Source organism: Stylophora pistillata, chromosome 14 (assembly GCF_964205215.1).
Source record: "Stylophora pistillata chromosome 14, jaStyPist1.2, whole genome shotgun sequence".
Classification (NCBI taxonomy): Eukaryota; Metazoa; Cnidaria; class Anthozoa; order Scleractinia; family Pocilloporidae; genus Stylophora; species Stylophora pistillata.
In genome coordinates, this window is record NC_142532.1 from 11919651 (window position 1) to 11934474 (window position 14824).

Below are 14824 nucleotides of genomic sequence, written 5' to 3' on the forward strand. Positions count from 1 at the left end.
ACAGTCACCATATCATTTTCCACACATCTGTCGGTCCTTCGGACAACTAATTTCGAGTCTTGATAATGATATCTTTACTCTGTCTCACTGTACCTTGGCTTAACTTTTATTCAATTGTGACTCTAACTCAGTAATTAAGACGATTTGAAGCACTTTGAATATCAGTAAGGTATGTTAAATATATCTCATCATATCCTTTGCAAATTCTATCTTTGACGAGATGAGGAAAACCGAGTCAGTATGGATAGCCTAATGTGATGGATATAGCCTTTGCTAAGTCTGTGGTTAAATATCGGAATTTAAATGTTTGCTTGCTTTTTTTGATTTGTGTGAATTCTTATTTCACATCCCTTGTTTAAAGCTTGTTTTTTCCTTCCTCTCTTCCACTTTCATGAAAAAACGAAAAATAGCATCTTTCTTGGTTTGATTCCTGAGACCAAATTCATTTACTCGCTTGGGGCCTGAGTGCTTTGGGTTGACAAAATTTGTTTTCTCCAGCAAACATCTCGACAAAATTTGTTTCCGCCAAATTTCAGTGACATGGAGGTACAATTTGAGCAATATTAAGACCTAGGGATTCAGCTAAAAATAAACTTGGGAGCCATAATAGTTGTACTCTGAGTGCCCTCGGTACTGAATGTATGCAGCATCCCGGGGTACGAATCTTCCATCTTCACCGTTTGATTACCGTGTAAAAATTAAATATTTTGGGCGGCCTTTAGCCTGAAAGACTCGCATATAAAAAGTAAGATAATTTTCTTGATTGACGTAGTCCTTCAAATCGTCGTTTGTAAATTGAAATATCTGGCAGATTTCACGCTGCCAAAAAGTTGTCCTGCCTCGAGGCTGGACGACGGCGCCTTTGAAGTTCGGTAAGGCTTCACAAAATTTGTACGATAAAAATATAACCGAGAGCACTAATCTCACTGACCTAAAGACAGATCTCTTCACAAAATAAACAAAAATTTGTTTAGTGCGCCTGGGCTCTTAACCTGGTTACACACATGACATTTGCGATAATGCTGATCAGTAGCAGTACGTAGAACGTGGGTCACGTACGAACCCTATTAGGACAACTTTTAAAGTTGAAAAAAGAAGAAATCCATCAACGGTCAAGGCCAACTATCGACCAAATTGTTTTTGTTTTTCAAATTTTTAATTTACATTGTATCGTATCTTACAGTTCAACTACTGTAGCTCAGCTACTTCTATTGCAGCTAACATCAGAAACTTTACGTAACTCCAAGAAGGGGATCATGCCATCATATTCGGCTTCGCAGTGCATTCCTTGGCTCGTAGTCCTCATCACTGAGTGTCTGGCCATAGTCATCCTTAATATCATCACCATTGTCGTATTTGTAAAGAAGAAGCGTCAGCTACAGCGGCAGAGTACATATTTGATCATCCATCTGGCGATAGTCGATCTTTTAGTTGGAGCAGTGTCTGGGCCGCTACAGATTGAAATCAGAATGGCGACGTTCTGTAACCTATGGACGTACAATGGGGAGCGTAGATTGTCTGTTTTTTTGAAACTGGCATTTTCAAATCTATTCCCGCTCACTTCCCTTACAAATCTTGTTGCCATATCATTAGAAAGGCTGCACGCAACATTATTTCCATTTAGGCATCGTTTTATTGAGAAATGGGTTTATCGAGGGATAATAATTGTCATTTGGTTAACAACGATAGCTAGAGAAGCCGCTCAAATAGTGTTATATGAGATACTAGATAGCCATGAGAGGTTTGTTAACAATACCTTATACATTCCCTTTTATAGCATTTCTCTGTTTGTTATCTGTGTATCTTACATTTTCATTTTTATCAAAGTACGCTTCAGTCGTCATCCTCAATTTTATTTAGCGGCTAAAAGAGAAAGAAAAATGACGGGTACCTCGCTTATCGTTACACTTGTATCTTTAGTTTGTTTTCTACCAGCATTGGTTTATGTAATTTTGTTTTTTGCAGCACAGATTACGATTCCTCATGTTATTGTTGTGCCTGTGCTTATACTATTCTTGGCCAACTCGCTTATAAATCCTTTAGTTTATGCTCTGCGGATACCAGGATTCAGAGTAGGCGTAGTACAGATAGCGCCTGTCGATCTGCCACTTCGAAACCTGGGGACACATTTATTTATTGATTAACCCAGGATGCGAATAAAGTTTGGTTTGATATGTTCAGGCAAAGCCCATTTGTTTTGCTGGAGACGATGTTGCTTTAAAGAAAAACTGATAGTGTAGGGGGAAATAATTAAAGTACCGGTAAAACCAGTAAGACAGGTTTGCTTTTGAGTAAAAGGGACTATTCCAGTGGTGCATATTGTAACTTCTTCTGATCGTAGTTTGTTTTTATAACGGGTAAACAAACCGAAATTTTTAAAAGCTACACTGATTTGTAATGTATGGAAAATATAATCAAGGAAGTGACGACTTTTTCTAAGATTACGTTGCATCATTTGCAAAGCCTTGGAAAACTCATCCAATCCACCGCTGACTTTAATCAACTTGTGCAAGCACGGGGAAAGATCCTCTATTGATTGTATGAAATGCATTTCTCAAAAATACGCGCGAGTCTACAACTTCAGAACTGTGTCTCACAATAGCAGAAGAGAGTAGCTCACGTTTGTAAACTTTTTTAATAGAATGGATCATTCCATCAGTAATTTGTTACGCCGACGACGATGTGTTTAAAATGCGATAATAATTTCAACAATAATAATAATAACAGTAGTAATAGTAATAATAATAACGATAATAATCTATTGTAATTAGTAATAGACCTTTATTCACTATAATCACTAAACATATGAACAAAAATTATGATAAAATGCTCAGAAATCGAAAAATGCATTAAAATGTCTGATAAAAATCAAAGAAAAGCTAGTGGGTACACGCTTCTTTTACTATGGTAACAATTTAATGATGATTTTAAAGGAAACAAGTTAAAAGAAAGTAAAACCTAAATAAAAACGAAAAAAAAACAGAGATTAGGTCGGCCAGGCTTTAATATTTTCAATATGTAAACCTGATTCAATAAAGTCTAGCTGTCGTCTTCTGGATCTTGAGTGTCTTAAGCATAGGATCGCAAAGCGTACGATGGTGAAGACATTTAAGCTTTTATCCAGGAAATTGCGCTTGAGTAACTTTCTCCCTTCTTGCTTGCGATCAGCTCCGCAAGTCTGCTGCGGTATTTAACACACTCATCTGCCATTGTCGTGAAATTAGGGGAGTGAACGTTCCTTGTTCGTTCTCCATTACCCTTTCTGTATGCTGCCTCTTCTTGTTCTCATGCTTCTTGTAGTAAATATATTATAGTAATGATGATGATGATAATAATAATAATATTATTTATATATATTGATCCAGGGAACTCACTCGCCTATGCAGTTATCATTGGGGCCCTGCAAAAGAAATTTTTAAAAGAATAAAAGATAAAAGCCTATCTAAAAATAAAAATCAAGATTAAGAGAAGGAAATTCAAATTGAAATGTACGGCTTATCTCAGTTTTAAGGTTGTAAGTTTGGCTTTAAAAAGAGATAATGTTTTGGTGTTTTATAATGTCATTGTCTAGATTATTCCAGTCGTAAGAAGCTCGAAAAAGATAAGTTCGTTGGCCCCAACTGGTGCGCAGGCGAGAAAGATGTAGTTTGATAAGAATGATCATTACCATCGCGCTGGATATCAGACTTCCGGTCTAAAGTTATCGGAAAAGCTGAGTGTGACATTCTTTATTTTTTCAACCAATAGTCCAGAATTTCTGCTTATTCACCCTATCTTATACCGCATTATTACCTATTTGTTTTCTTGAAAAAGTTGGCCGCTGTTTTGTTGTATTTTGATCTGTACATATCTTTACTATAGAAACGACTATACCAACCAAAAGTTGCTGTGTGTTTCATTTCAGTAACAGAATAGGTCAGATACAATGAAATATTTGAAGTTCATTTATAGGATCGTGCATCATACGTAAGTAACAGAATAGTTGCTTATGAATGAAAGGGAAACATAATTATGTTTATCTAAGTTTACTTTGCTCAGTGACATGAATACATTGTTCACATCCAGTTGTTTAACGTGGGGACCTTGAGGTAAACGGTCTGCCCCAGTGAAAAAGAAAATTCTTCAAGGCACAGACTCACCTTACATGGAACAAATTATTGACCCGAACAGCTTTTGATTAAAGTGAATCGCTTTTTTTGTCATTATATCCAGAGAAGAGTTGAAGTACATATATATTTTTTTCAATTAGGCGTGTTTTTAGGGTCTCTGCCTTTGGTAATTTTCCGGATAGATATAAATTCTTGCATGGACTGTGTGTACCAAATTTGTTTTTGTCTGGTGAGAAGGACAAGGCGATAGGTGTTGATGGACTAGAATGAGAAGGGTGAAAAAATGGAGTTTGCTTAGGGATACGCCTGGAGCCATTATAGAACAATGCAGCTACTTATAGCCTGATAAGAAAGTCAATGTCGTCTAAAGTATGTGCTTTTGAAGTTTCGAGTCAGAATTCTGTTTGTTGCTTGCTTGTTTCTTGATCTTTTAATCAACCAAATTCATTTCAACGATATGGCATAGCCCCTTTAATCAATTCAGATATTTTTGTTTCTAATTTCGATACTAAAAGAAGATTTATTCAAAAATGGGTCTTTTATTAGCTTGTTTTCAGTTACGATTTATAGCTGTTCACTGTGAAATGAAAAAGTTGCGTATTCAAATGAAAACGGATACATGTGGACATGGCCAGAATTAAGGTTCGCTCGGTCAGTTCTTGGTTCGAAGAACAGGCGATCACCCAGCACCTATCATGGAAAAATCTGGAGCTTTGAATTCTAAAACTTTTGAAACACTGATTATTTCTATGATCTATCTGCTTGAGCAACAACCCCTCAATCATCGGGGGCGGAGAAAATACACGATCTGTGCAATTTGCAATCATGACGGTCTGCAAATAACCTAATACTAAGGGATAGTCCATACTAAGGGATAGTCCCACGGACGTTGTACTTCCTGTCAAAGCTGACGATAAAAGGTGATTGTGATGGTCTTAATAACGTTTTTAGAGAGTGACTAGGCGTTTTGGCTGTTTCGCTTTATCTTATACCTATTACAAGCTAATCTGTTATAGTATATGTGCCGTTACATACATACATACATACATATACTTTATTTAATCTCGAATTTGGAGTAGCTAAAGAATAAGCTAGTATCTTCGAGTTACAAGTATAATTCTAAATACTACTAAAATGTAAAATGTAAAATGTAAAATTGTAACATTCTAAAATTTAACTATGAGAAAGAGTCATACTGTAGAATCTTGCGCTTGAAATCAGAAAAGTCAGACGTTCTAAAAGAGTCCGGAAGAGAGTTCCATAGTTTTGAAGCCATATATGAAAAGGAGTGAAGACCATAAGTAGTAGTTTTTGTAGACGGTAGAGACAAAATATAATTTCCGCGTAGATTATAGGATACAGACCGGAAACTAAACATATTCTTTAGATAGCCTGGATAGCAGTTAAAAAACAAGCTCTTGTACAATATAATTAAGAAAGTCTGAAGGCGTCTTTTATACAGAGATTTGGAGTTAACTTTGCTGAGTAGAGAGTCATAGGGAGAATTATAATCCTGCAAGATAACTCTAAGAATTCGCTTGTTTAAAGTATCTATCTTCTCAGTACTACGTGCACCACAAAAGTGCCATACAGACGAACAATAGTTAAAATGTGGCATAATAAAAGCCTTATACAATCTTAGTAGAGTATCTTTAGAGATAAGTTTACGAAATCTTAGCATTACATTGAACTGGCCATTTATCTTCTTACAAATAGTTGATATATAATTATCAAAACGCAACCTATTGTCAATATTTATTCCAAATATATCCAAAGAATCTTTTAATGGAAAAGAGAAGGAGTGGCCTGTTTTTCCCAAGACTATAGCCTGGTGTTTTGTCTCATTTACAATCATTCCATTGACTCGCTTAGACACTTTTCTCGGCCGCGGACCTCATGTAGTTAAGAAAAGATACATCAATGATTACACACGATTGGCGCACAAGGCTTGATTTGATTTCTAAATTTTCTTAAGTTTGCAATTTGAAAATTATTTTGGTAAAATGTGTTTCTTCATCGTAGTTATGAAAAGGCGCTTGGTTAAGACTTGTCGTATTACGGTTGAAATGTGACCAATTTTAACTTATACCTTGACTCCACAATCGATAGTGGCTCTGAGTCTTAAGGCAAACAATTAAAAGTCCACATTAGTTTTCTCCACAATTTTACTTTCTATTTTTATTTCCGCGCATTACTCCGAATTTAAAGTAGGGTCCACTTTAAAGTTTTTCTATCACCAAACTAATACTCTGGTTTCTGTTCACTTACGTTGACACTGTTCACTTCTGTTGTCATTAATTTTCCTCGTCGCAAAAAGATACTCAAAATATCGAAATGTATCTCTTTTAACTTTCACAATAACACGAGGCTATGAGCAGAATTATTTTATCAAAGAATGACTGAGGTGGCATTCTCCACCGACGCTAAAATCAGTGATGAGTTGGACATATGACCTGGCTGACACGCTTGTGCATACCATGGCGGAAATTACAAAGATGAGAAAAACCTAGACTTGAAACTCTTCATCCTTCATGTATATTCAAGCTTTAGGTATATGATAATACATCAGTTTTTTTCTGAGTTTTTCTTGCTCAACAACATCACAAAAAATGACAGAAAAGATGCAATTGAGGAGCTGAAGGAGGGTGGGAAGATCTGATAATTTGAAAGATAGCTGGCCCCCCGGTTAGCTAAATTGGTTAGAGCGCCGGATTTTGTTGTGCGGGAGGTCGAGGGTTCGAGTCCCGGCCGGACCAATACTCATGGTCTTAAAATAACTGAGGAGAATTTGCCACCTTTCTATAATATCAAGAAATGGATAAATATTCTAGTCTTCTCGGATAAGGACGAATAAGGCGTAGGTCCCGTCTCCTGCAGGGTTAGAGATTATTGTGTGGTGGATGTCCTCCCCTGGGGTGGAATGGGTGGGTTTACTGGGCCCGCAATGATTGGCGCAAGCTGTTGCGGTGTCCCTGCCTGTCGGCAAATCTAATAAATAAATAAATAAATAGATAAAACAAATAGATAAAATAAATAGATAAAATAAATAAATAAATACCAACAACACAGGTTCACGGTGATGATGACACGCGAATCTCTGTAGGCTTTCACTGGAAAAGTGATAATGATCAAAATAAGATGACGATAATAATCGAAAAATATTCTTGGAATTCGACTCGTTATTAAACTGTATGATACTATGAATTCTCTGTGAGATTCTGAGATCCAGGCATTTTGTGTGTTTCGGGGATATGAATAGGTGAAAAATCAAATTACCTTCACTCTCGGCTGGTAGCATTTATAACCATTTTATTTCAGTTACTTCCATTGTAATGCAATCATTTCCCTTAATCGGCAGATGAGGTTTTTACTTCGACGCTGTCAAACTGCTACGACCAGTACATGGTGGATGATGATTATTGAACAAGGAATTTGAATCGTAGGTTAAGGACAACCTAGCTACTTTGAAAGATAAAACAACGATCAAACATCTCTCACAAATTATAATGAACGAAATCACGCTCCCTTAGAATGAAAATACAGTTCCACAGGCATTTAGTTGTTCTGATTTTCCTGCTTGTGTGCAGTAGATTGAGCGCGCGATGAAAAGCCTCCTTGTGGAACTCCGCCGCCATACTTCTTTGCGGCTTCTGGACTTTGAATCCTTGACGCATCTCCTTTAGTCATCGGATTTCTGGGCTGCGCGTTTCCTCCAGAGCTTTGACTTCCTTGTTTGCCCATGATTCTCTATATCACTCGCTTCTTAAGTCATATTCATTTGTGGCGGAAAAAAAGGAAAGAAATGAGTATCATACAATCAGTTTTACAACGAATGCCTTCGATGTTTGCATCATTCTTTAAAGTGGAAAGAATCGAGGATAAAATTTGGTGAGATGTGAATTTCAAGACACTTTGAGGACGAATCAACCTAAGAGTTGTCTAAGGAAACAGCTCTGTTAGATCAATCTTCAGATAATAAATGGCTTTGCTCATTTTTATCATAGTTGGGAGAGGAAAAACTTTCAAAAGCACGCAGGTTGAAAGATAATTCCAAATTGACCAGCATAGTTTTCTCTGAAGGGAGGTAAGAAAAATTCCTACCTCTATTTTTTCTTCTTTTTTTCTTTTCATATATCTCATATATTTCATTGTATCTGATTTATCACTTTCACGGGTTTGTTACGAATCAACTTAACGGCCTGCTCCCAGTTGGCTTGTTAGCTCAACTGGTAGAGCGCTGCACTAGTATCGCAGAGGTCAGTTGTTCGAGTCCCGTACAGGCCTGATTTTTTTCAGGTCTGATTTTCGCTATAGCTTAAATAGCGCTATCTACTGCGAGGATCGTGCATCATACGTATCTCATACCGCAGTTCAAAATATATGAACTTCATATATTTCATTGTATCTCTAACAATTAGACTAAAATTTTTCTCTCAGCTGTAACTCAGTCCAAATACGGCCATGTTACAGTTGTGTACTTAGTTGCCAAGCCTTTGATTTGGAGTGAGGCTGAGGGCGACTTTTTTGTGATAGAGACCAGTATCTAATTAACATAATAACAATTAACAAATGGTTAACACCACAGCGTAAATTATTGAGTTATGGATGCACGCGGGAGGTTGCTAAGCACGAAAGAAGCGTAAGAGTTGCGCGAGGCGATAGCGACTGTAGCTTCTTGCATCAACCGGATGCAATGAAGAGGAACGTGAAGCAGGGCTGAGGAGAACAGAGCGCCCCCTACTCTTCTTTTCATGTAAGACGATAGAAACGAAAAGGCTAGTTTTGGTCGATTTTATTTCTGAAATAAATCTTAATTTTACACTTAGAGTTGACGCTCTGAATACAACCTTAAAAAAGACACGATTCGTAACGACCAGCCACACTAGCGAAAAAAAAAAATTGAAAAGGATGAGGATGTGCCATACTTCAGATTTATGAAAATGAAAGGCTGAAATATGACGTCTGAGTCCAAATTGCCAAATAAACAGTGAAATAGCATAGCCACAGAATAAATTCATGACTTACGAATGAGTCGAAAGAAACAGTTCAAAAGTTTCGGTTTCTACCGACTTCTTCATGCCTCTAATTGTATTCAGCTTCATCCAAACTGCCGTGTTACCGAGTGAACAGTTTTGTTACACGCTTTCGAGAAAAATCACATTTTCACAAGAGTTAAGGTGAGAACTGAATTAGTTAGTTGGGATATAAGAGATATACAATGTCAAACGGGTAGTGATAAAATATATAGGTAGAAATAAGTTAAGTATAAGACGAAAAATCAAAGAAATATATTTATTCCTCACAAGTGTGAGAAAAATACATCTTATTAGTTGTTTTGTTGTGTAGTATCGCTGAGTATTTTTACGATTTGTGCCGTACTTTGACGAGCCCGTAGTGCGAGTAAAAATACTCAGCGATACTACACAACAAAACGTCGAATAACTTATTTATTATCCAACACGCCAAACTGTTATTTCAGTGCGGGCGAATTTAGCGGATATTTATTTACGGGGAGTGCGTGACAGAAGTGTGTGAAACGGAACGGAATTGACGCGTTTTCGTGTTGCTGTTTCTATTTTCTTCAAAAAATATATCTTATTAGACGTTTTGTTGTGTGGCATTGCTGAGTATTTTTACGAGTTGTTAGATCTACGGGACGCTCTTTCATGAGACATACACCTGGTTCATATGAAACACGAGTCAATTTCGAAAGCGTCACGTCTGAAAATAGATAAAGAAAGAGAGTAAGCCGAGCTCCTTCGTCGAATGAAGAAATTCGAAAAAGAAGACCTGCTGGTTTAGAGATTGAATCCTCAAGGAAGCTCAGATTTATTCCTTATCATATCATCGTGATAAACGAACCAAACTGTTCTTAACCCGATCAACGAACAAGCAAACTATTTCCTCTCTTTCTCCTATTATCAGATTAAACGACAGAAAAATTCTAGCAATGCTGACTGTAGATACAAATAATAGACCTTGAGGTAGCTGATTTAAAACAAATGAATGTAAATTTAAGAAATAGAGTTCGCCGTTTATATTCTTCCATCTTCACGTCCTCTGCATGAGTGAAAGAAAAAAAACAGCTTTGGTGATTCCAAAATAATTGTATAGGGATGAGATCTATAACACCATCGAATTTGCCTGCAATATCTGTAGGTTTCACCGCAAACATCTTCGGTGCAGAATTGGCGCGCGTCATTTACACGAAATAACTTCACCTTATCATTTTTAGAAGGTTCATTGGGCTGTAGAGGTGAAAGCGGAAAAGTAAAAATTTGAGGAAATCCCAACACTTTTCAGGGAAAGATAACGGGAAAGACTTTTATTATCCAACTACACTCCGAAGGGTACAAATAACGCCCTAGACGAGTACAAATATCACGCGGTATTTGTACTACACAGAGCCGGTTAGACAGGTTTTCTCGCATCGCGCAAGCGAAGAATTGGATTGACGTTACGAAAAAAAATGGCGGACAATTTGAGTCATATTTCCGACGACGAAGAGTCAGAATGGCTGGCAAATATAGATCCAAGTTTATTAGATGAATCGAAAGAAGAAAAACAGTCAAAGAACCAGGAAATTTCTTCATTTATTGAAGAAAATAGAAACAGCAACACAACAACGCGCCAATTTCGTTCCGCTTCGCACACTTCTGTCACGCACTCCCCGTAAATAGATATCCGCGAAATTCGCCCGCACTGAAATAACAATTGGGCGTGTTGGATAATAAATAACTTATTGGACGTTTTGTTGTGTAGTATCGCTAAGTATTTTTTCTCGTTATTTGTATTTTGGCTCGCCCCACGTGGTAAGACCAAATAAAACGAGAATTTTAATTTTACGATGTAAACACAACGTTACAATTCTAGTGTTCTCGCGCAAGCAGTCTTGGGTATAGCGTTACAACAGTTGCGATGGCCAGCGGCCGCTCCACCACGGGCTCGTCAAAATACGGCACGACTCGTAAAAATACTCAGCGATACTACACAACAAAAGGTCTCATAAAATATATTTATTTTATGCACAGTTTTTTAGCTCTACAACCCCAAAGAGCTGGGGATAGAACATTTCCTAAAAATACTGATGTAAATCTAACAATTTATCACAAGACTTATTGAAAAACCGAAAAAAAGAGAATATTTTGTCGATTGAACACCGTATTCTCCCCATTAAATTGCGAGGAAACTCATAAGAATACAACAAAGGAAGCATCAACCCTATCTTTGGATTTTGTGGGTTAAGTAATGGAACAGTTTGATTCTATGTCACTTCTTTGTCACGATACTGTTTTCCATTGAACAATATATACTCCCCAATAAATTGCAAGAAAATTCATAAGAAAACAACAAGGGAAGCATCAACCGTATCTTTGGATTTTGTGGGTTAAGTAGTTGAAGAGTTTGATTCGATGTCACCTCGTTGCCACGATACTGTTTTCGAACAAATCTGTGCAATCAAGAGTGCATGTCCTGTTGGTACGTGTTACAACAATAAAATTCACGGATTGACTTCATTCTTTTCGATTCAGTTTTATATGACGGAGAGTGTCCTGCTCTGAGGGGAATCAGGATGTTGGGATGTTTTTCGCCGAAAGGAAAATAGCTGAGTTTAAATCGCGGATGACCTCGGGATACAGAAAAATGTAAAAAAAAACCTTAAAAGGAAAGAAACTGACAAAAAGCAGCAAATGAATATACAAGATAACTTTTGATAAGTAGCAGACCAATTTTAATAACAAAACTGGAAATTACATGGGGTTAAATCCTAGATCGTAAATAACAAATATTTGATTTTTTTATCGAAATAGTGAAGCAAAATATCAATTTTGATATTTTCCGGCATTTAGAACTGAAAAATGACATCTTTTGGGGAGTAAACGGATTCAGAGGATGACAGTTGACAGGTATATTTAGTTCTCATTATGTAATTTATGACAGCAGTTTAAAGCCTGAGACATTAAAAAAAAACCAAGTCTCAATTTCATTCGAATATTCCTTGTTTATTGTGAACCGCTTCGAGAGTAGCCACGTATGTATCACTGATAAATTCCTAGGTTTCTGTCAATTGATTTTACAGCTGAAAAGTTCGCGCTCGATGCAATTTCCTCAACAGAATGGATAACGTACCTGTTGTATTTGTAGCTAAACCAGCCAACATTTCAAGAAAACTAAATTAAGCGTTACAACAAACGTTATGGGAATAAATAAAAAAAGAAGAAAATAAAGACACAAAGAAATTACCAGATGAATCCGCGAGACTCGTCGTAGTTTTCTTTCTTTTGACCGACATAAAGACATATCGGTGACTCTGTTGTAGCCAGAACGGCCGAAAAACCTGTACAACATGAGCCAAATGCAAAAAAAAATTGACTGGCTCCGAAATTACGAAGTATTGAGCCTCCTAAAATAACCATTCTGCGGGATCAAAGCAGGAAATCACAGAGAGCAAATTTTGATTTTCCTTTTCAGGTAGCCGATCAGAGCACAAGATTTCCTTTATCTTGCCCACTCCCGGTTCTCATCGCATGAGAGCAACATAAAAATATGAGGAGAAAACGTCAATAGATCGAAGCTGACAATAGTGAAAATTTTAACCCCACAACGACGTTTGCTGCTAATTGTGGATCGTGATCATGTGTGAAAATGAAACCTCGAAGACGTCACGATTTAATATTTTGGTTTTCCGAGGGCTTGTGAACATGATTCGACGCTCTTCGCTAAGCTCACCACCCTAGTTATGTCATCCTTTATAGAAGTTCAATTTTAGTCTTCAGCAATTTGAACTAAGTAACCAGAAAGTAGTTAATAATAATTTACATTTCTAAAGCGCTAAAATTATAAAATGTTCTAAAGCGCTTTACAACATTATTAACTACAAATATTAAAATGATAAACGACAAAATATCAAAACAAACTGTAAGCCAGCTTGAATAGATGTGTCTTAAGCTTTGACTTAAAAATCGTTACACTTGGACTGTTTCGAATTTCAAGCGGCAGTTCGTTCCACAAAAAAGGTCCAGAACGGGCAAAGGCACGATCACCAAAGGTCTTAAAGTTAGTTCTTGGGACCTTAAGGAGACCCTGATCGCAGGAACGTAGCTGATGACCCTTGACACTGTGTGGCTGCAGATATTCTTTTATGTATAGTGGGCCTTGGTTATTTAAAGCTTTATAAATTAAAAGTAACAACCTAAAATGGACGCGATAAGCCACAGGAAGCCAGTGAAGATTATATAAGGCGGACGAGATGTGGTGAAACTTGGGAATCCTAAAAATTAGTCGAGCAGCGGCGTTGAGCACCTTCTGAAGACGCTCTGTCTGGTACTTGGGTACGCCAAATAAAAGGGAGTTGCAATAGTCTAAATGCGAAGTCACAAATGCGTGAACAAGAGTTTTCGTGGACTCAGGACTGAGGAATTTCCTAATTTGGCGAATTTTATACAATCCATGAAAAGCTTTGCTGCAGATCTTACCAATGTGAATGGACATGGACATATTGGAGTCAAACCAGGAACCCAGGTTTCGAACACTGTTGAGAGGCTGAATGGTAGAATTACCGACTGTGATGGAATCAATTGCGATTTTTGATAATTGATGGCGGGAACCAACAACTAAGAATTCGGTTTTAGAATCGTTAATTAACAGGCGATTATAAATCAACCATGAGCGGACATCCGAAATGCAGGCTTCAAGAGCAGCTATGGCGTGGTCTTGCGAAGATATGTCATTGGGTCTAAACGACAGATAAAGTTGTGTATCATCGGCATATCCGTGAGCAGAGGGGAGATGGTTAGCGATCACGTGATATAGTCGAGATATGTATAATATGAATAAAATAGGACCCATACAGCTGCCTTGTGGGACACCGCAGTTCAAATGAAAATCATCTGATGTTCGATCGTTTATGAGAACACGTTGTTTTCGGCCAGACAGATAAGACGCAAACCATTTATGGGCAGAGCCAATGATTCCAAAATCGCTTTCAAGAACATTAAGGAGAATCTGATGATCGATTGTATCAAAAGCAGCGCTTAGATCCAGTAGCACAAGAAGCGTAATTTCCTGATGGTCCATTGACATAAGAATATCACTTTGAACCTTAAGCAAGGCAGTTTCGGTAGAGTGAAATCTTCTAAACCCTGATTGCAACTTCGGCAGAGGAGCATTGTATTCACAGTGCTTAAACAATTGAGAAAGAACCGCCTTTTCGACGATCTTGGAGATGAATGTTAGATTGCTTACCGGACGGAAGTTTTTATAAGTTAACTCTAGACCGGGTTTCTTTAATAGAGGTTTCACAATTGCAGTTTTCCAATCATCGGGAACATAGGCGTGGCGAATAGACAAATTTACCATGCGAGTAATGGAGGGCGCAAGGACGTCAAGACAAGACTTCACAAGCCATGTAGGGATTGGATCCAGGGAGCATGAGGCATTAGACGATGTACTGATTATATTGCAAACATCTTCCACTGATAACGGCGAAAAACTGTCAAGTTCTACAGCTGGAGCAGCAGTATCAGAATAAGGAGGATTAACTTCAATATCACTGATGGAATCTTTGATGACTTCAATTTTTTTTAACAAAGAATTCCCCAAATTTATTCGCAAGTAGAACTGGGTCATCATGAGGTGGTAGATCATTAACATTAGGACCCTTACAAAGGAATGAAACCAATTTGAACAACTTCCCGGAGTCACCAGCGCACTGA

The 14824-nt window shown here is 37.5% G+C and overlaps 1 protein-coding gene across 2 annotated transcripts; it reads left to right on the forward strand.

Annotated features, from left to right (window-relative positions):
* On the forward strand, positions 1-3953 carry LOC148716574 (adenosine receptor A3-like). 2 transcript variants are annotated; one of them, XM_088745139.1, is made up of 2 exons: positions 1-169; positions 1184-3953. In XM_088745139.1, the coding sequence occupies exon 2, from the start codon at positions 1257-1259 to the stop codon at positions 2142-2144; it is 888 nt and encodes a 295-aa protein (XP_088601265.1). In that variant the 5' UTR covers positions 1-169; positions 1184-1256; the 3' UTR covers positions 2145-3953. The 2 variants fall into 2 exon arrangements, with proteins under 2 accessions (XP_088601265.1, XP_088601266.1); XM_088745140.1 differs by having other exon boundaries at positions 1218-3953.
* Positions 3954-14824: the final 10871 nt, after the last annotated feature.

Coding starts and splice junctions, on each gene's coding strand:
- LOC148716574 (XM_088745139.1), top strand. CDS start 1,257: ATGCCATCATATTCGGCTTCGCAGTGCATTCCTTGGCTCGTAGTCCTC.